This window comes from Callorhinus ursinus, unplaced genomic scaffold (assembly GCF_003265705.2).
Source record: "Callorhinus ursinus isolate GAN/ISIS: 27379988/994484 unplaced genomic scaffold, GSC_fseal_2.0 scaffold1, whole genome shotgun sequence".
In the NCBI taxonomy this organism is placed as follows: Eukaryota; Metazoa; Chordata; class Mammalia; order Carnivora; family Otariidae; genus Callorhinus; species Callorhinus ursinus.
In genome coordinates, this window is record NW_027397063.1 from 57,722,637 (window position 1) to 57,745,482 (window position 22,846).

General features: G+C 33.2%; 1 protein-coding gene across 3 annotated transcripts in view; it reads right to left on the reverse strand.

The window, feature by feature from the left end:
• IQCB1 (IQ motif containing B1) overlaps positions 1-22,846 on the reverse strand; it is a 53,965-nt gene that overhangs the window by 24,142 nt on the left and 6,977 nt on the right. For all 3 annotated transcript variants that reach the window (XM_025875045.2, XM_073894258.1, XM_025875053.2), the window contains exons 5-10: positions 22,480-22,609; positions 18,632-18,725; positions 14,608-14,707; positions 8,619-8,797; positions 6,767-6,876; positions 6,046-6,155 (exon numbers count right to left, since the gene is read on the reverse strand). In XM_025875045.2, coding sequence (XP_025730830.1) covers positions 6,046-6,155; positions 6,767-6,876; positions 8,619-8,797; positions 14,608-14,707; positions 18,632-18,725; positions 22,480-22,609 — 723 coding nt within the window. The remainder of the gene's footprint in view (positions 1-6,045; positions 6,156-6,766; positions 6,877-8,618; positions 8,798-14,607; positions 14,708-18,631; positions 18,726-22,479; positions 22,610-22,846) is intronic.

Consider the following 22,846-nt stretch of genomic DNA (forward strand, 5'->3'; position numbering starts at 1 on the left):
AAGAGAGAATCTTAAAAGCAGCAAGAGATAAACAACTAATTATGTAACAAGGGAACTCCTATAAGGCTGATTTTTAGCAGAAACTTTGCAGACCAGAAAGGAGTTGCATGATGTACTCAAAGTTCTGAATGGAAAAACCTACAACCAAGAGTAAACAGCAAGATTATCATTCAGAATAGGAGACATAAAGAGTCCCCCCAAGGGCTGGCCGAGGGCACTGTGCCGGGCAGTTGCGGCCTGCTGGACCATGCTGAGCGGAGCATGTAGCTGGCTTGCCACTGTTCATGGTTGCCCATAGGTGGCTTTGCCTTGCTTCTCTTAGAGGTTTAGGACTATGGGAGGCTTAAGCTGCAGAAGTTTCTTTTGTATTTTTTGTTCTGCCCTTGTTTTTTGAAAATTCTAATTTATAAATACTGTATCAGAAGAAACACTTCAACACAGTTTCTTATTGGAAATTAACAGTCTCAACCATCACCTGATGACTTTCTTACCCCATTCATCTAAAAATTATTAATTAAAATTGTATATGTTTATTTTAGATTAAAGTATTTGGCAGAGTTATTATATATTAAGGATGACTGAAATAATTCATTCCAAAGGAGTTATGTTGGAATAGTTGTAGAGAAACGTGTTTGAGCTAGTGTGCTATAAAACTACAATAAAATGGAAATTTCATGTACTTGCACACATTCTAAGTTTGTAAAATTATCTTTGTTTGTCATCAAATGCTTACATTAGTAAAATAAGATGACACTTTTCCATTAAAAAAAATAAATAAATAAAATAAAGAGTCCCCCCAGACAAACAAAAGTTAAAGGAGTTCATCACCACTAAAACCAGACTTATAAGAAACATTAAAGGGACTTCCTTAAGCAGTTAAAGGCCATAACTAGAAGAAATTTATGAAAGAAAAAAAAAATCTCACGGTTAAAAGCAAACATACGAAGATAGTGGAAGAACCATTTATAAAGCTAGCATGAAGGTTAAAAGATAAAAGTAATAAAGTGAACTGTACCTATAATAATCAGTTATGGGACACACAAAATAAAAAGAGTAAAATATGACATCAAAAACAAAAACCATAGTGGTGGGGGAGTGTTTTAGAATGTGTTCAAACTTAACTAACTTAACATAGACCACCATAATTAGAGTGGTCTCATTATATATGAACCTCATGGTAACCGCAAACCCAAAAATCTATGACAGGTACACAAAAAATAAAAAGCCAACCATAACACTAAAGAAAGTCATCAAATCACAGAAAAGAGAACAAGAAAAAAACAGAACTACAAAAACAACCAGAAAACAATAACAAAATGGCAATAAGTACATACCTGTCATAATTACCTTAAAGGTAAATGGACTAAATGCCCAATCAAAAGACACAGAGCAACTGAATGGATAAAACAACACCTATCTACATGCTGCCTATGAGACTCACTTCAGACCAAAAGACACATACAGGCTGAAAATAAAGAGATGGAAAAAAGATACGACATGCAAATGAAGTGAAAAGAAAGCTGGAGTAGCAATACATATATCAGACAAAACGGACTTTATAACAAAGACCATAATGAGACAAATAAGGGCATTACATAATGATGGAGAACTCAATACTAGAGGATATAACAGTTGTAAATATACATAAGCACCCAATGTAGAAGCACCTAAATATATAAAGCAAACATTAACAAATACAAAGGGAGAAAATGACAGTAATACAATAATAGCAGGGACATTAATAACCCACTTATACCAATGAATAGATCATCCAGACAGAAAATCAATAAGGAAAAAGTGAACTTAACACATTAGACTAGATGGATTTAACATATATACAGATCATTCCATCCCCAAACAGCAAACTATATATTCTTTTCAATTGTACATGGAACATTCTTGAGAATAGATCACATGTTAGACCACAAAACAAATCTCAACCAATTTAAGATTGAAACCATATCAAGCATCTTTTCCAACTACAATGGTATAAAACTATAAATCAATTACAAGGAAAAAAACTGGAGGAAACACAAACATGTGGAGGTTAAACAACATGCTATTAAATAAACAATGGGTCAACAAAGAAACCAAAGAGGAAATTAAAAATTACCTTAAGACAAATAAAAATGGAAACACAACATTCCAAAATCTGTGGGATGCAGCAAAAGCAATTCCAAGAGGAAAGTTTACAGCAATACAGGCCTACCTCAAAAAACCTACCTATTTCTATAGGCATTATAGAAATACCTATAATAATGTAATCTTACACCTAAAAGAACTAGAAAAAGAAAAATAAAGCCCACAGTTAATTGAAGAAAAAAATGATAAAGACCAGAGCAGAAATAAATTAGTAAAAAGAAAAATAGAAAATATCAATGGAATTAAAAACTGTTTTTTGAAAATATAAACAAAATTAATCAACTGTTAGCCAAAGTCATCAAGGAAAAAAGAGAGGGTCCAAATAAAATCAGAGATGAAAGAGAGGTTACAACTAACACCACAGAAATACACAGGATTATAAGAGACTACTATGAAAAATTACATGCCAACAAATTGGACAACCTAGAAGAAATGAAATATGCAATCTTACGAGAATGAATCAGGAAGAAACAAAATCTTAACAGACCAATTACTAATAATGATACTGAATCAGTAATCAAAAAAGCTCTCAACAAACAAAAGTCCAAGATCAGTGGGTTCTCACATGAATTCTATCAAACATATAGTTACTATCTACTCTTCTCAAACTAATCTAAAAAATTTAAGAGGAACACTTCCAAATTCATTGGAAGCATTACCTTGATAACAAAAACATACAAAGACACTACAAAAAAAGAAAATTATAGGCCAATAACCCTGATAAACATAGATGCAAAATTCCTTAATAGAACACTAGCAAAATGAACTCAACAAAACATTAAAAGGATCATATACCATGATCAAGTGGGATTTATTCCAGGGATGCAAGGATGGTTCAGTATTCACAAATCAATCAACATGATACACTACATTAACAAAGGAAAAAAATCATATGATCATCTCAAGAGATGCAGAAAAACCATCTGGCAAAATTCAACAGCCATTTATGGTAAAAACTCTCAATAAAGTATGTACAGATGGAAGATACCTCAAAAATAATACAGGACATATCTGACAAACCCATTGCTAACATCATACTCAATGATGAAAAACTGAGAGCTTCTCCTCTGTGATCAGGAACAAGACATGGATGTCCACTCTTGCCAGTTTATTTCAACATAGTTCTGGAAATCCTAGTCACAGCAATCAAACAAGAAAAAGAAATAAAAGGCATCCAAATTGGGAAGGAAGAAGTAAACTATCACTGTTTCCTCATAATATAATACTATATATAGAAAACCCTAAAGATTCTTTTTTTAAATTTAAATTCAATTAGCCAACATATAGTACATCAGTAGTTTCAGAGGTAGTGTTCAATAATTCATCAGTTGCATATAACACCCAGTTAGAAAACTCTAAAGTTTCTACCAAAAAGCTACTAGAATAAATGATTTCAGTAAATTTACAGGATATAAAATTAATTGATAGAAATCTGTTGTATTTCTATGTATTAATAATGAAGCAGCAGAAAGAGATATTAAGAAAACAATCCCATTTACAATTGTATCAGAAGAATAAAATACAGGAATAAACTTAACAAAGGAGGTGAAAGACCTGTACTCTGAAAACTATAAGACAAGGATGAAAGAAACTGAAGATGACACAAATAAGTGGAAAAGATATACTGTGCTCATGGATTGGAAGAATTAATATTGTTAAAATGTCCATACTACTCAAAGTAACGTACAGATTCAATGTCTCTATCTACACTGGCATTTCTCATAGAACTAGTAAAAATGAATCCTAAAACCTGTATGGAACCACAGAAGACTTTGAATAGCCAAACCAATCTTGAGAAAGAACAACAAAGCTGGAGGTATCACATGCCCAGATTTCAAACTACACTACAAAGCTATAGTAATCAAAACAGTATGGTGCTGGCACAAAAACATATAGACCAATGGAACAGAACAGAAAGCCCAGAAATAAACCCACATATGGTCAATTATCTATGACAAAGGAGGCAAGAATATACAATGATAGTCTCTTCAACAAATGGTGTTGGGAAAATTGGAGAACTACATGCAAATGAATAAACTGGACCACTTCCTTATATGCAAAAATAAACTCCAAATGGATTAAAGACCTAAATGTAAGACATGAAACCATAAAACTCCTAAAACAAAACACTGGCAGTAAACTCTTGGACATCAGTCTTAGCAATACTTTTTGGATCTGTCTCCTCAGCAGGGCAACAAAAGCAAAAATGAACTATCAGGCCTGTGTCAAACTAAAAAGCTTTTATACATAGTGATATAATATCCACAAAACAAAAAGGCAACCTACAGAATGGGGAAGATATCTGCAAATGCTATACCCAATAAGGGGTTAATATCCAAAATATATAAAGAACTCATAGAACTCAACACCAAAAATGACCCCCAAACAATTCAATTAAAAAATGGGTAGAGAACCTGAATACACATTTTTCCAAGGAACATTTACAGATGGCCAACAGACACATGAAAAAATTCTCAACATCACTAATCATCAGGGAAATGCAAATCAAAACCACAATGAGTTATCACCTTACACCTGTCAGAATGGCTAATATAAAAAGACAAGAAATAACAAACATTGACAAGGATGTGAAGAAAAGGGAACCCTAATGCAACTGCTGGTAGGAATGTAAATTGGTGTAGCCACTATGGAAAACAGAATAGAAATTCCTAAAAAAATTAAAAATAGAAATACCTTACAACCCAGAAAATCCATTTATGTGTATTTATCCAAAGAAAATGAAAATACTAATTCAAAAAGATATATGCACGCCATCTTCACTCCAGCATTTACAATAGCCAAGACAGGGAAACAACCTAAGTGTCTATCAATAGATAGATAAAGAAGATGTGGTATATAAATACAATGGAATGTTACTCAGCCATAAAAAAGAATGAAATCTTACCATTTGTGATAACATAGCTGGACCTAGAGGGAATTATGCTAAATGAAAGGACCTAGAGGGATTTATATTAAATGAAATTAAGTCCGAAAAAACCAAATGCCATATGATTCTACATTTATATGTAGAATCTAAAAAACAAAACAAAGGGGCACCTGGGTGGAACAGTCGGTTAAGCGTCCAATTCTTGGTTTCAGTTCAGGTCATGATCTCAGAGTTGTGAGATCAAGCCCCGCGTCAGGCTCCACACTCAATGCAGAGTCTGCTTGACATCCCTCTCCCTCTGCCCCTCCTGTTCATGTTGTCTCTCCCTCTCTCTCTCTCTCTCCCAAATAAGTGGATAAATCTTTAAAAAAAAAAAGGTAAACAATACAAACAAATCTATAAAAACAGATATAAACTGGTGGTTGCCAGAGGGGAGAGGAGTAGGGGGATGGATAAAATAGGTGAAAAGAAGTACAAACTTCCAGTTATGAAATAAGTAAGTCACAAGGATGTAAAGTACAGCATAGGGAATATAGTCAAAAATACTGTTAATACATTTGTGTGGCGACAGTTGATAACTAGACTTATCCTGATGCGATAATCATTTCACAATGTATATAAATGTTGAATCACGGGTGCCTGGGTGGTTCAGTCGTTAAGCGTCTGCCTTCAGCTCAGGTCATGATCCCAGGGTCCTGGGATCGAGTTCCACATCGGCCTCCCCGCTCGGTAGGAGGCCTGCTTCTCCCTCTCCCACTCCCCCACTTGTGTTCCTGCTCTCACTATCTCTCTCTGTCAAATAAATAAAATCTTAAAAAAATAAAATAAAATGTTGAATCACTGTTGTACAACTGACATTTATATAATATTGTATGTGAACTACACTTCAATTAAAAAAAGAGTAAGAGACAGATTAGAAAATTGGAGGGAAAACATCCTAAGTTTTTACTCCGCTAAACTGTAATAAGATATAGCTGTCCTCTAAGATCATCATTCCTCTCACCAAAACTTTTTACCTGAAACTCCTCTGCAAAGTAATCACAGCAGATGGAAGCTTCTTTAATCTCTTTCTAGTTTGGAAACCCTTCCAATAAGCTTGAATCAAGCAAGCTGCTTGATGTAGTTTCTGAAATTAAAGGCCAGAATTAGTTGAGACATCTTCGTGAAAGTCTTTTAGAAGTTAACCTCCTAAAATATCAGGCCTGGGCAAGTATTAATCTCTATCTCTGATAAGCTGGGCAGGAGGCAACAGTTTCATAGGTCCAGGACAGGTAAGGTCTAAGAATATTAAACTTGATCTCCCGAATTTAAAGATACATTAGGCTCTCAGGCAATATCTAAAATGTATTCAAGATATAGTTTGATTACCTCTGAATTCTCCTTAATACCCCTTCTACTCCTTTTATAAGGATTTTATAGTTCTGCTTATTTAATGCTTTACCCTCTTTGCTTGACTTCTTTTGCTGGGCCTCACTTATTCAAGCACTCAAGGGGATGAAGAACTCTCTGAACAGGCTAAAAAAAAAAAGAAAAAAGGCTCTAGGGTTAAAAATTTGGTCTATAAAAACACCTTCCCCGATCAAACTATGACTGCTCTGAATGTTGGGGGAGATAAGTAAAGAAAGGGGAAGAGACAGCAAATAAAAGATTCAAGAGGCTACCACTCTCCAGTATTTTCAAACTAAAATGTTTACTGAAATGTTAGCAAATATGCAAATTATTTTTATAATTTATTACCTGTTCTTCTACTTCCTGATAGACCTTAGGGGTCAAAAGGGCAATGAGCTGTCCAAGTTCTTGACTAAACTCTGTCCCTGGCTCGTATTTATTTAGGAGACTTCTGAGTCCTGAAATGGAATAACAAAGGTACAACATTTAATAATAAAATATGATTTGTTATCTAATTGGTATTAATTAGAAGTTAACAAAGCCTGGTTTGGAAACAAATGAATATTACAGCAAAATTAATCACATGATTTTTCTTTTCCTTTTCTCAAAGACTTCTAGATTGAGGTCTTTAGGATATTTCTCTGTCCTAAGAGTTTTATGTGCCCACTTGTAGGATCTGAGGCAAAGGCTTTTTACTCAATATCTTTAATTAAAAAAAGGTAAGTGGAATCATTGTTTTAAGTCAAAGAGTAGAGACAATTTTTTTCCTGTCTGAACATAAATATTTTAAACTGAAACATTTTTAAAAAGATAATAACATACTGAGTAAATGCCTATACTGTGGAAGCATTTAAACAGGTTGTTACTAGTCATTCTTAAGGGAAGTTATTGCTAAATAAAAATATACAGTATTATATGTAATTTGGGGCAAATGAATAGGTTACTAAGCAATTATTGTAGAAGTGCTATAAATATTGCATTTTTATCACAAAATAAAACATAGTAGTAGTATAAGATATAAAGTACTATTCTAAGCACATTGGAATGATGTATTATAATGTATGTATTCAGTATAAATAAAGCAAAATGCCCTTGGGGTGTATAATTGGGGAAGCCACCATATGGATCTGTCCACGCCTTTACACTCTCTTCAAAAAAGTCAAGTTCTCGGCAGTATCAATGATTGTAAAATATCTTGAGGAAACTAAGTTCTATTGAGAAAAGAAAGGGAGACGAACTGTTCAGGTAAAATTCCTTTATAATGAAGTCTGTTGGACATTCACATTTCTATAGAAGAAATCTAACTACAGAATTTAAAAAGTGTGTACCTGGCACAATATCAATTAGAGAGTTCTATTACTGGCACCTTCTTTCCCTCTCTATTCCTATAACATAATTATAATGTTCAAAGTAATGACTGATACAAGGTAAGTTACTAAATAGTGCCTTCCAAATCATCAAGCATGTTTTGAAAGGCACTGTAATAGTTTGGGTACTAAATGCATCATAATGTAATGTTCTAATCTTTAAAAATTTCCACACAATATCGCCCTGTATTAGTGAGTATACACATTTGATTTTGGAGGTGAGGAAGATTTTTTTGCTTTGAGAAACAGCAGTGAAAGACCTGAAGAGTAATTATTAATTGATGTAAAGATCAAAAGGGCTGTAAATCTCTCAAGCACAGCTCTATCTTCTCCAGTAAAGTTAATTTTGTTAAGGTAACCAGTCTTTTGGTCATTATTTTACTATACTATATGGTATACTCAATACACAACTTTTTTTTTCTCTTTTGTCAGAGAAGGAATAAGTATCCATTGTAACCTCATCAACAAAGTACCATAAGCCATCTGTTGAGACATGAAGATAGCTTGGTTATATAAAGACATTTTCCTGAATTGGTATTTATTTAATAGGGTTTTATCTGCACAGTTCAGTTATTGACTTTTTCAAAATACAAGAATTTTAGTGATTCAACACTTCCATAACACCACCCGGCATTCATCCCAACAAGTGCACTCCTTAATCCCCATTACTATTTAACCACTAAATTGTGTACCTGAAATTAATATTATACTGCCCGTTAACAACTGGAATTTAAATAAAAACTTCAAAAAAATATAGGAATTTTGGTTTCCAAAAGCCATCAATAAAAATTTCTTTTTGAGAATCTCCAGAAAAGAAAGAATATATGCACTACCTTTGTAGCAGGCACTTAGTCTCAGTAAAATCAAAATCTCCTGATGGGATTCAGTCATCAGCAGTAGGAGCTTTGTAGCAGTACTTCTTATGTCTGGGCTAGGAGTTGATAAAAGCTTGAACACAACTTCATCTAAAATTGAATGCAGGGTTTTTCCTTCTATTCTGAGTAAATCACCACTAATAGACAAAATAAAAAGACAAAGAATGTACCATTACTGATGTCTGCAAAGGTATCATAAAAAATTAAACATAAAAATTCTAGCAACTTGATGCCTAACTGTGCCAGGCTGCAAGAAGATAACCTATTTTTTAAATATATAGCTTAGTTCCAAGGATACATCGCATTAAATCAATTACTATTTATTGAATTTCTACTGTGTTTAAGGCACTATGCTAGGTAAAACAGGGAATACAAAGCAGCTACATGCCCTCTCCTCTGAAAAACCTGCAATCAAATCGCAGAGGAAAGATAAATGCACAAAATATTAAATAGATGATTCAAAAAAGTCAAAGCAACAACATCAAAGAGGAAAATCACAGAATGGTACATGGTTCATTGCTTAATGATGTATGAAGACAAAAATGCTACAGATATTCAATTATCATGGACTTAATATAGAAGGAATTTACCTTTCCTTTGGTATTTTCTTCATTATACTAACAACTATCATGTTGTGTTACCGATGTGATGAAAACTTATCTGGAACTTCGAAATAGTCAAAAGAAATCACTGTGTAGCTTTTACTCACTCCCCACTAAAGAATATGTGTACCTTTGCTTGACTATGATTTACTGTTGATAGGATATTTTGCAATTCTGTAAACGTAGAGGTTGGCTTATAGAAAACAAGTAACAATGATTCTCATCTGAGAGCAATGTAAATAGATTCTTATTCAACAATACAAATGGATTTTATCCAGTAGAAAATGTAACTGTAAAGGTTACTACTTTTTATAAGACATCAATCAGGTTTTTTAGCTATTAGCAAATTCATTTCTACATTCCTTTGAAAACCACTCTATAAATCTCCCCTCCTCAAATTCTCCTTTGAACCTATATAAACATCTTACTGGTTCCTTCATTAATAACTGAGTTGAATAAAATTTTAGTTTTAACATGTTTTACCACCCATATCACGATAAGGAACATATCCATTGTGCCACAAAGTTTCCTTGTGCTTCATTGTAGTCCCCCCTCCTTCACATTTTCGGCAGCCTCTCCAGACAACAATTGATCTATTTTCTGTCACTATAAATTAGTTTACATTTTCTAGAGTTTTATACAAATGGAATCATACAGTATGTATTTTTTTGCCTGACTTCTTTCACTCACAATTATTTTGATATTCATCTGTATTGTCACATATATGAATAGTTCATTCCTTTTTTTTTTTTTTTTTTGCTGAGTAGTAGCCTATTTTATGGATAACCACATAGTTTGTTCACCTGTAATGGACATTTGAGTCCTTTCTAGTCATTGGCTATTTCAGATAAAACTGCTATTAACATATGTATACAAGTCTTTGTATGGACATATTTCATTTTTCTTGGGCAAACAGAGCAATTGTCTGTTCAAATCTTTTGCTCATTTTTCGCACTGGGCCTTTTAAAAAATTTTTGAGAGTTTTTATATATTCCAGATAGAAACACTTAAGATACATGCTTTGCAAATATTTTCTGCCAGTGTGTATTGTCTTTTTCATTTCTTAAAGTGTCTTTTGAAGAGCAGACAAAATTTTGATGAAGTCTAACTAATCAATTTTCTTCTTTCATGGATTTTACTTTTGGTGTCATATCTAAGAATCTAAGAAATTTTATGCAACCCAAGGTCACAATGGCTTTCTACTATTTTTCTTCAAGAAGTTTTGTAGTTAAGATTTTACATTTAGGTCTATTATCCATTCTGAATTAATTTTTGTACTGGTTAAGAGGTATAGATCAACACTGCTTTCTTTAAATACTGATAGCCAATTGTTCCATCACTCTTAAAAAGACTATCCTTTTCCCACTGAATGACCCTTACACCTCTTGAAAATCAGTTGTTTATATATGTGCAAGTCTATTTCTGGATTCTATTCTGTTCCATAGATATATTTGCATATCTTTGTATCAACACCTCATTGTCTTAATTATTTTTTAAAAGATTTTATTATTTATTTTTAAGATTTTTTTTTTAATTTATTTGTTTGACAGAGAGGGAGAGACAGCAAGAGAGGGAACACAATCAGGGGGAGAGGGAGAAGCAGGCTTCCTGCTGAGCAGGGAGCCAGATGCGGGGCTCGATCCCAGGACCCTGGGATCATGACCTGAGCGGAAGGCAGACGCTTAATGACTGAGCCACCCAGGCACCCTGATTTTATTTATTTATTTGTCAGAGAGAGCAAGAGAGCACACAAACAGGGGAAAGGGCAGGCAGAGGGAGAACCAGACTCCCTGCCGAGCAAGGAGCTGGATGCGGGACTCAATCCCAGGACCCTGGGATCATGACCTGAGCCAAAGGCAGATGCTCAACCAACTGAGCCACCCAGGCGTCCCTCATTGTCTTAATTATACTAGCTTTATAAAGTCTTAAAATTGGGTAGTGTTAGGTCTCCAACTTTGTTCATTTTCAGAGATGGTTAGGCTATTTTATATTTTAGGTCCTTTGATTTTCATATGAATTGTAGAAATCAGTTTCTCAATTTCTACAAAAATGAGATTTTGAGTGGGACTGTATTTAAAATACATATCAATTTAGAGAGAACTGAGATCTTAATATTGCACCACTCATCTATCAACAGAATATATCTTTCCATTTATTTACATATTCTTTAATTCCTCTCAGCAATGTCTTATAGTTTTAAGTGAATAGGTCTTTGCCATCTTTTGTCAGATTTAACCCTACATATTTCATATTTTTATGCTATTTTAAGTTGCAATATCTTAAAATTTCAATTTCTGAGTATCAACTGATGATATAAAACTTCAATTATATTTTTGTACTGACTTTATATCCTACTACCCTTGCTATACTCACTTATTAGTTTTAGTAGCTTCTTTGCACATTGCATTAGTTTTTCTATATAAATGACAATGTCATCTCCAAATACAGAGAGCTTTGTTTCTTCCTGTCTGTACAAATAACTTTTCTTTTTCTTCTTGACTGTACAGGCTAGAAACTCCAATACGATGTTGATTAGAAGTGATCGGAGTGGAGATTCTTGTCTTGTCCATGGTCATATAAGGAAAGCATTTAGCATTTTACCATTAAGTAGGTTTTTCCTGGATACCTTTCAACAGGCTAAGAAAGTTCTACCTTCTACTAGTACTATGCTGAAGGTTTTTCTTTTTGAAAAATCAGGAATGGATAATGGATTTTTCAAATGCTTTTCTGTATCTATCGATATATGTTTTTCCCTTTTTGTTTCATCAATATGATGAATTACATTCTTGACTTTAGAATGTTATACCAGCCCTAAATTCCTGGGACAAAGGCAACTTATTCAAAATGTATTAACCTTTTTCTTTAAAAGATTTTATTTATTTATTTGAGGGAGGGACCATGACCAGGGGGAGGGGCAGAGGGAGAAGCAGACTCCCGCTGAGCAGGGAGCCCACTGCGAGGCTCAATCCCAGGCCTCTGGGATCATGACCTGAGCTGAAGGCAGATGCTTAACTGACTGAGCCACCCAGGTGCCCCCAAAATGTATTAACTTTTTAATACACTCCTGGGTTTTAATATATTATGTCTTTGGTTTGTTATCAAGTAATGCTGACCTCTTATTATGAGTTGGGAAGTATTCCCTTCTCTTCAATTTTCTGGAAGAATTTGTTTAGGATTACTTCTTCATTAAATGTTTAGTAGAATTTACCAGTGAAAAAACTGTCTAATCATGGAGTTTTCTTTGTGAGAAGTGTTTTAGCTACAAACTCATAGTTATAGGCTATTCAGATTCTCTACTGCTGCTTTCTGTTGCTTCTTAAATTTAGGTAGTCTGAGTCTTTCAAAGAACTTGTCCATCTTACCTTAACAAGTATAAAATTGTTTACTTTATGATATAAATACATTTTTTAATATCTATTGACTTTATTGTATTGTCTCCTAATTCCTGACATTGGTAGATTGTATTCTCTTCTTTTTCCCCCAATCAGTCTTTTGTTACAGGTTTATTAATTTCATTGACCTTCTCAAAGAATCAGCTTATAAGACTAAATCCAATACAAAAAAAAAAAAGAATCAGCTTATGGTTTCATTGATTTTCTCTACTGTTTTTACTATTTTACTGATTTTTGCTTTGATCTTTATCATTTTCTTTCTTCTTTTTTAAGATTTCATTTCATTTTTTTAAGTAATCTCTACCTCCAATATGGGGCTCGAACTCACAACCCTGGGATTAAAAGCTGCACACTCCACCAGCTGCACACAGCCAGCCAGGTGTCCCTATAATTTTCTTTCTTCTGCTTCATTTTAATTCCCTCTTCTTAGTTTCCTAAAGTGGAAGCTGAGGGCAATGATCTGACACTTTTTTTTTCTAATACAGGTATCCCCTGCTTTTCAAAAGTTTGCATTACACCACTTGACTTCTATTAAATACCTACATTAGTATTTGTTTTTTGCTAACTAAAAGAAATCTGAAGATTGTTGCTTTTACAAAAAAAGGTGAAAAGTGAAAATAGCATTCGGCATTTGTTTTGCAGCAAGCTGTTATAGAGGCAGTGCGCACCACCAGAAGCCAGAGTGGTACCACCAAGCTCCTTCCCTGGCAATTGCACTCAGTATCTCAGCATCAAGTTGCCATCACTTTGAGCTGCCTGTGAGCATCTGTGTTTTATCTCAATTTATTCTGTGCGTCCTTTAACAAGATGTGTCTTAAGGTATCAGAAAAACCTGGGAGGTTATCTTGTGGGTCTTAGAAGGCTCAAAAATTTTTTCCATATAAATTCATGCTGTTTCTTTGCTTTATGCCATTTTGGCTTAGGAAAGGTTTTATAAGAATGCTTTACTTTCAGATAGTGGGGGAAACATTTGTTGGTATTTAGTGATAAAAATTTTCTTATTAAGGGGTGCCTGGGTGGCTCAGTTGATTAAGCATCTGCTGTTATCCTTAACAGAGCATATAAGTTCTTTATGACTTAAGTCTGCAGAACCTGGTAGCCACCTCCACATGCCAAACTTTAAATGCCAGCAACGATGAACTGTACCCACTTTTTATCCTCAGCATGTTGTTTCTTATCTCTGTGCATTTGCTTACATTGTTACCTCTGCCTAGAAATACTGCTTTCTCTTCCCTTCCTCCTTTCTGGCTAATTTTTCAAACTTAAAGTTTCACCTCAGGTGTTACCTTCTTCTGGAAGCATCACCCCTCAGTTTGGGATAGGAGCTCCTCTAACACTTGTGCATACTTTTATAATTTTAACTTAATATGTTATAATATAATTATGTTCATGGGTTGGTCTCTTCCACTACACTGTAAGCTACTTGAAAGCAAGTTTTATATCTTAATCAACTTTGGGAACCCAATGACACACACATACTTGGCACATAACAGATGCATAATAAATCCATATGGAACTGGAAGAGTCAATTATTACAACTGTATATATTTTTTCCATTTTAACCTGGAAAAATTGCCAATTAGTTCTTTTATGCCATTCTGAAGCATGTACCATAATAGTAAGCTTGCAATTTGCTAAATAAATATATGATTAAGCATTTTTTTATTCTGATCCCAATATTTTTCTTCAGATACCACCATATTTCTTCTCTAAGCCTGAGATTGGTCTAAAATCTTCTTAAGCTCTGAGATATTAATTCAAAAATAAATTTCCAGTCTTTGACGGTATTTTATATTCTTTTCTGAAAGACAATGGTAATAACAGAGCTCTTGAAGTATCATGTACAAGTCATATGTAATTGATGGATTTCAGCAAAAGTAGAATAAAACTGGTAATGCTTCTGGAGTTAAAAATTATAAATACTTTGATAAATACTTTGTAAAACCAAATCACCTGTTGATCTGTAGTATGTTCTGTAGCATAGTCATGACTGTAGATCCTATTTGAACATTGTCAGTTTGCAGTAAGCGCAAGAAATGATCACTTTGTAGTACTAAAAGAGAAAAAAAAATTAAAATTAAATGTATCTTCTATGATACAATTGGGATTCATTTGTCCTTTTAAAAACCAAATGAAAGCATGACCATTTCTGCTAACATTTCTGCTTTTGTATACTTTACAATAAAGAAGATTTTAAGATGGGCAGTTTAAGTAATCATAAATAAGTCATTCCATTTTATGAAAGGTGTAAATAGAAAGCATCCACAAATACTAAACTAAGATTCTACTGTTATCTTCCATTAAATAAGAAACAAAACATATCCTAAATTTGAATCTCTTTCTAGCAACAAATTTCAGTGAATAAAATGAAATTTCCTGTGAAGAAGAGAGAATATGAAGGAATGGAAATGGTACTTATGACTGTAAACAGTGGCTTACATCATTAAAAACACTGAATTATTTTACATAATGCACCATGTTTGCTAATATTTTATCTTAAATAATAATGAAATTATTACTTACAAAACAACATTTGTTTTTACTGGTTTATAATTTTTAGGCTCTGAGCAGCCAGTTATGAAGACCTGACATTGGATGCTTATGCAGGTTGCTTAACCTCTCAGAACACCATTTCTTCATCAATAAAGCTAGATTAGCTCTCTCACAGACTACTGCAGGAGTCCTAGAACAGGGTAGGTTCCCAGTAAATGTCAGTTTCTCTTCCCTTCTCCATTAACTGATCAGAATTTTAATTAAAGTGGGGTCAGGTGTGCAGGCAAGACACACCTGTGAATACTATCCTAGCTTCCATGAAACTTTTCCTCTTTTTCTCTACTGAAAGAATATAGTTGATTTCTTTCACATTTTAATTACTCTTCTATTTACAGAGTCCAATATATCAATGTTTTACTAAACATCATTTTTGTAACATTTAACAACTTCAAAAAAATTAATTCCACTACTACTAAATATTTCTATGTCTTCTTACTATTACTTCAATAGTAAAAAAATTCTTTTTTATAACTGGGATAAGTATATTGTTTCATTTTTGTCTACTTAAAGATGTTTTATTAACTTTTTTAAACTCTCAATTCATTGAACTCAAGTAGTATTTAGTATATATATATATCTTTTTTTCTATATTGGAAAAAGTTATGCTAAAATAATTTATTAAAGAGTCATCCCATTTTTTTTTTTACAATGTTTGTTTTATATTATTATATAACATTTTTGGAGCCCCTATTCCATTTTTCAAATGTAGTTGTTTTATTTAGTGTCAAATAACTATTTGCTCCCAAAAACAAAAACTGATACTTTTGCCCATGTAAGCTTTTTATAATGCAAGCTTCAAACCTACACAAGAGAATAATATGACTCTGCATGTACTAGTCATTCAACCTCACCAGTGATCAACTTATGGCCAATCTTATGTCACCTAGCCCATTCACTTCAAAGCCTCCCATTTTATTTTGAAGTAAATCCAAGATATCAAATTATTTAATCCACAAGTATTTCAATATATACTCCCAAAAGATATGAATGTTAAAAAATAAAACATAACCATTATGTAACCTATATAATCATGACTCCTTAATTTTATCATTCAGTCAGTGCTCCAATTTCCAAATGTTTTGCAGATTTTTAAGTTTATTTGAATCAAGATCCAAATAAGATCCACCCATTGCACGTTATACATTGTAATTGGTTATCTTCCAAATTTGTTTTAATCTATGGATTCCTCCTCTACCTTTTTTTTACCCTTACATTTTATTTGTTGACAAAACTATGTTAATTGTCCTATGAGCTTCTCACAAGCTAGTTTTGCTAACTGCATTCATGGGATGTTAATTTAATGTTTCTCTGACCTTCTATAAATCGGTAATTGTGGCTGGGGTATCAAAATGATTCAGGTTTGAATTTTTGACATCTACATTTCATATGTGAGGTTATGATGAGCCATTAGGAAGTACTTCTGAAATTTTGACAGTGATGGATGATTAATTCCTAAATTTGTTCATTCATTAATAGTTGTACAGTGGTAATAGTCTAGCTTTCCTTTTTCACCTATTAGTTGGAATACTTCTATAAAGAGAAATTTCTCCTCACCGATACATAAGACAAGATAAATGCTGGATTCTTCATTTACCAGTTTTCAAAATGAATTGGTTCTCTATCTAATGATAATTTTTTTAATAGTCTCACTATATTTGATGTGTTTCAATCCTCAGTAGTTATTATTCTTATTACCGTTCAAATTTCCCATTTTTGGATAATAGAAACCTCCTTATTTTGGTTGAGTACTTTTCACAGAATCCTAATAAACTTTGATTGCTTCCTTTCTATCTGGTATTCAAAATATTTCAGGCTTACCTTGCATATTTTCTACCCCAGACATACCGTCAGCCACTTCTCCAAAAAGCTGATTCTTTTTAGAGAGAAAGGTTATTGGAGATCCCAATTTTGTATATGAATTTCACAACCATTTAGTTTTAATACATTATTGATATTTTAAACCTCAGATTGACCTGAGGAACATTGTAACTTTTGTTACAGCTATTATTTAAAAAAAAAAAATTGCCATATTTTAAAAGTTGTATTCAGGTATTCTCTCTCCTGCTCTCTTTTTACTAGGTCTTTTACATTCCACTATAGTAAAACTAAGGACTTTTTATTTTTGGTAAAAGTTGTTTAAATTGGGAACTTTATAATAATATTTGTTTCATAACAGGAAACTAATAGGTAATGCTTTAAAAGAAAAGGAAGTATCTAAGTATTAAAAGAGAGAGAGACAGAGACACTGTTCTTTGGGGAATCATAGGACTTGGTTTCTGCATGTACTTAGTTTCAAATGGATATAACTCAAACAATGAATCATGGAACACTACATAAAAAACTAATGATGTACTGTATGATGACTAACATAATTAAAAAAAAATGGATATAACTACCCAAAGTATTAGTTATACTAATTGAAGTGGCTGCCTTCAGAAAATGGGAAATGAAGTGAGGCACAAGGACCAGGGATTGTGTTTTTAACAATCCGTAGAGAACTATTTGATTCTTTATGTGCATGCATGATTCTGAGAAAAAAAAAATAAAATTAAAAATAAAAATCCAATTTTTACTTTTAAAAAAAAGTCAAACAATGTTCTTATATTGTTCTCATATAATTATATTTATCTTAGATTTAATCTTTCAAGAGGACACAAATGTTGCCACAATTATCAATAAAGATTACTTTCCCAGTCTTAAGAAAACATAATATAAAACAAATGCATGGGGCGCCTGAGTGGCTCAGTTGGTTAAGAGTCTGCCTTGGGCTCAGGGCATGATCTTGGGGTTCTGGGATCGAGCCCAGCATCGGGGTCCCCACTCAGTGGGGAGCCTGCCTCTCCCTCTCCCTCTGCCCCTTCCCCCTCTCTTGCGTACACACTCTCTCAAATAAACAAATAAAATCTTTAAAAAAAACTTAATGCATATTTATATTTCTCAATGTAAGTGTAGAAATATCCTATAAAATAACTTTCAAGTTCAGTAAAAATGTCAATATATAAAAGCTTACTCTTATATGAATAGTTAGGCTATGAATTAAGTCATATCCACTCTGTACATAGGGATTTCTCTCACAGTAAGTCTAAAATACATGTGTAATCTTTGGAACTTTGAAAATTTTTTCCCTAAACTAAATTGTTAAAATTATCATTAATCCTTATCTTGGATTTGCTAAATAGAAAAAGCTAAGAAAAAAATTATATTTAAGCAATTTTCTCTTTAATATTCACATTGTCAATGTTGGTTATTTAAAGGTGGAATGTCCAAATGGGCTTTTATTTTTTGCGTGTGGGGTTATTTCAATGTAGTTTCATTTAACTGTGGTTACCTGTATAGTTAATGATGTATTTATTTTTAGAAAAAAAATCAAGTTAGCAGGTACTTTACAATGATTATCAGTTATCTTAAAAATCTTTTCTCTTACCATTTTGGATGAGTTGAACATGGCCTCCCAAGAGCCAGAAGAGAGAATCAGTCACTATTTGGAAAGAGTGTAGTAATTCATCTTTTTCTTCACCCTTAATACACACACACAAACCCAATTTACTTTTCTGCAATTGTTTTATTAAAAAAAAAAGAGAGAGAGAGAGAAACTTCCCTCTGGGGAGTCAGAGGACCTGGTTGCTGGATCTTACTTAGCTATTCATGATCTTGTAGCCTTTAGTTTCTTAATTTATAAAATTTGTGTTACAGGCTAGTCATACCTACTCTACTTACTAGAGAAATGGTTGTTATCCAGAGGTCAAATGAGACAACATACCCAATACTAGCTATGCATCAAAATCACCATGGAGTTTTCTTTGTTTTTGTTTTGTAATATACCCATGTACAGGCTTTAACTCAAACATACTAAATTTGAATCTCCAAAGTCAAAGTCTGGACATCTGTATTTTTACAGTTAGGTGGGTGATTTGGTTATGCAGCCAGGGTTGAAAATCACTGCTCTATGCAAATGTGTCAGCATGTAAAGCATTATTATTAGCGCATTTCAGTTACAGCTTCTAATCTATGACTCCATGAAAGCAGAGACCATGTTACTTAGCTCTCCACTATATACTCAGTGTCTAAAACAGTTCTGACATAGTAAAATGTTCAATTAGTATCTATTCAACAAATAAATGACAATTCTTTCTACTTTTCTACTTCTTCCTTTCTAGAAAGTAGAGTGAGAAATTATTCTGGATTAGAGCATGTGTCACAGTGGCAAATAAGAAGCAGATTTTGTTCACAATTCTGTCATTTACTGGCCATGTAACTTCAGTGGAAAGTTGTATGAAGGCCACTAATTTTATCCATGTCTCAAATGTTTGTACTCTAGCACAAAAGTAATGATGACAACACCAAAAACATTATGATTACAATGATTATTCTTCATAATAATAAAAGTATTATTTTAGCACATGATTAGGTAGGTGCTAAAACAGACACATGCTAACTTAAACAGAATTTAAAAAAACCCAAAAAACAAAAAAGAAAGGTCACATTAGATCAAGAATTCCTTTAGTCCAGGAAAGTGCTTTTGCCAGTTTCGCCAAAAGACACAGCAGAAAGAGCATGGTTGTCATGTCTTCACTGTTGTCAATCTCAAAGGATAGTACTGGGCTCCTAGACTTCCTGTTTTCCTTAAAAAACCAATTAGATAATGCCACCCATAAATTCATGGCTTCTGAGACTGGTTAAGAAAACTTACCCTTAAATCATTTCAAAATTTTGGGGTAGGTATTTTTCTTACGGCAATATATAAGAATGTATATATGTACACATGTGTGCATATATATGTATGCGTATATTTTAACCAGTCTACAGTTTAGGCCAGATCATCCTGTGTATGTCCCACCACATGATCTACTATGCTAGCTAATTAATTTTTTTTTGATTGGGAAACACCTAGGTAGATAAAACTAATAACTTCAGTTTTCTTGTAATCTCTTAAAAATCTTTTAATTTTGCCCTGTGGTAAAGTGGCCCTCTTTTTCTGTAGCTGGTTTACTCCCTTTGATGTATTACTAAAAAAGTTTTTAGTCTCTATACAAATACCACAATAAAGAACAGGAAAATATTATTAAAGGACTGACTATATAAATGAAAAGGACTATATAAATGAAAAGAATGTAATTACTATCCCCCTAATATTAAATAAAAGTACACTGAAGAAAATAGAAAGCTGTCTTAATGGTCTGAGCTATTCATGAGATAGAAATCATTTTACAAAGGAGGAAACTGAGGTACAGTGAAATCAAGTGATTTGCCTAAGAACCCAGAGTTAGTTTTTGGCACAGCCAGGAAAAGAAATCAAGTCTAACACAAATTCCCATAGCTCATGCTACTTTAATTAACTTGAATTAATTAAATCTAGAAATATGCAAAATTTATTTAATGCTAACAATCCCTCAAAATGCCAAAGGAGATGCTGGAAGAATTTGTGACTAATTTACATAGAAAGCCCATACTCTACTACTAAGTTTAATTCCCTACCAACAGTACTTTTTTTTGTGGTATATTTTTCATTTTTTTTATTATTAACTTAAAATGTATTGTTTGTTTCAGGGGTACAGGTCTGTGATTCATCAGTCTTACACAATACACAGAGCTCACCAGAACACATACCCTCCCCAATGTCCATTACCCAGCCACCCCATCCCTCCTAACCCCCTCCACTCCAGCAACCCTCAGTTTGTTTCCTGAGATTAAGAGTCTCTTATGGTTTGTCTCTCTCTTTGGTTTCATCTTGTTTCATTTTTTCTTCTCTTTCCCTATGATCCTCTGCCTTGTTTCTTACACTCAAATCACTATCTTATCCATATTGTATGTCTCATTCAATTTCATTCATAATTTTTTAATTTGTTGGGTTTTTTTAATTAAAGATACATCTGTCTCAGATTTTCTATAAGAAATATCTGAAGATCTTGTCTACTTTATTAGCCTAGGCGTTAAGTACAAGACTGTGTCCATTCCTTATATACTTAAAGCACCTCAAATGGAATTTAAAATCCCATGATGACATAGTTATTTCTCTTCTTAATTCACAAAAGTTGTGAATCTGCTCAATCTTTAATATAGCAGTAGTCCCAAATGTATACATCACCAAGAACTACAAGATAAAGGAGTTTCAGCCTTGTAAACTTATGATTCCTATAGGTTCTATAACCAAATTTTTCTGACAGTCATAGAACATTGCACACAACAAATGCAGAGTTCACATTCAAGTATACAGGCAGTCCTTGCTTTTTGCATGGTACCATGTTAAATGAAACTTGTGCATATCAAAATCCTTACATGTTCTAATATGCATGAGTTTCAATTAAGATGGCACTGTACAAAGCAAGGACAGCTTGTAATGAAACATTCACCAAGATAAAAGGTCCATAAAACAAGTCAGAAAAAATTTTAAAGTATTGAAATGATACAGAGTATGTTATCTGATGACCACAAGAGAATTAACGTTAAAATTGGTAACAATAAACATCAAGAAAATTCAGTCATATGTGGAATTCAAGAAACAAATCAGCATAGAGAAAAAAAGAGGCAAATCAAGAAACAGACTCTTTATAGAGAACAAACTGATGGTTACCAGAGGGGAGGTGGTTGGGGGGATGGGTTAAATAGGTGATGGGGATTAAGGAGTGCACTTGTGATGAGCAACAGGTGTATGGAAGTGTGGAATCACTAAATTGTACACCTGAAACTAATATTACACTACATGTTAACTAGCTGGAATCTAAATAAAAACAAAAAAAAAATTCTCAAATATCTGGAAGTTAAATTGCAACATACTTCTAAGTAACTCATGGGTTTTAAAAAAAAAAGATAGTACATATAGCATTTAGCATAATCCATCCAACAAATGATTGTTGGATTGACAAGCCCTATGTGTGGGTTGAAATATTTCAACTACAGAAGATCTGAAAGATCAAACAGAGAAAGTTCACCTTTATAGTTTTTTGCCACTGAAGCTATTAGAAAAGTGCTGGGCCACAGAACAATATTTTCCTCTACTCTTAATTTAAGTAGAAGGTAGGTTTTGGAAGATGCTATGGAAATAAATGTCTATGGGTGCTGCTCAAAGTTATGAAGCAAGGCAGATCCTTCAAAAAGTCATGTTTCAGCCAGCACTTTAAAATTTCACACCTAGAGATTATTTTTGGTTGTAATTTTAAAAATGTTTGAATCCACTACTCTAATTGTACTTTCAGCCAAATACTGCATATGTGAAAAATAATGTAGAACATCTCAAGAATTTTGGCTATTAAAACACTAAATAAACACATATACCTTAGCTGCATTGATGAAACATGTTTGCAATCGCCTCCCCAAAACCAGAAAATTTTCTGCAGCTGATGGGAGTAATTCATTGTAAAATTCCTCTGCATCTTCTCCTGGCTCCAAGCCCACACAGCAATGGCTGAAATACGAGCACAAGTCTGTGACTCAGTTTGTGTTAATTACAAATTTCAATTGAATGCTAGAGCTTCTATAGACAACATTGTGCCTTAATGAGAATTTTTAGTTATCTCTTTTGTTGCCAAGTCAAAAAAGAACTGCTGGAAAATTAGCATTACAACTTTCTAGAAAAGTAAGTGGTGTGGACTTTGCCTGTACTTAGAGCCAGGACTCGTATGTCCTAAAAACCTACTTGTCA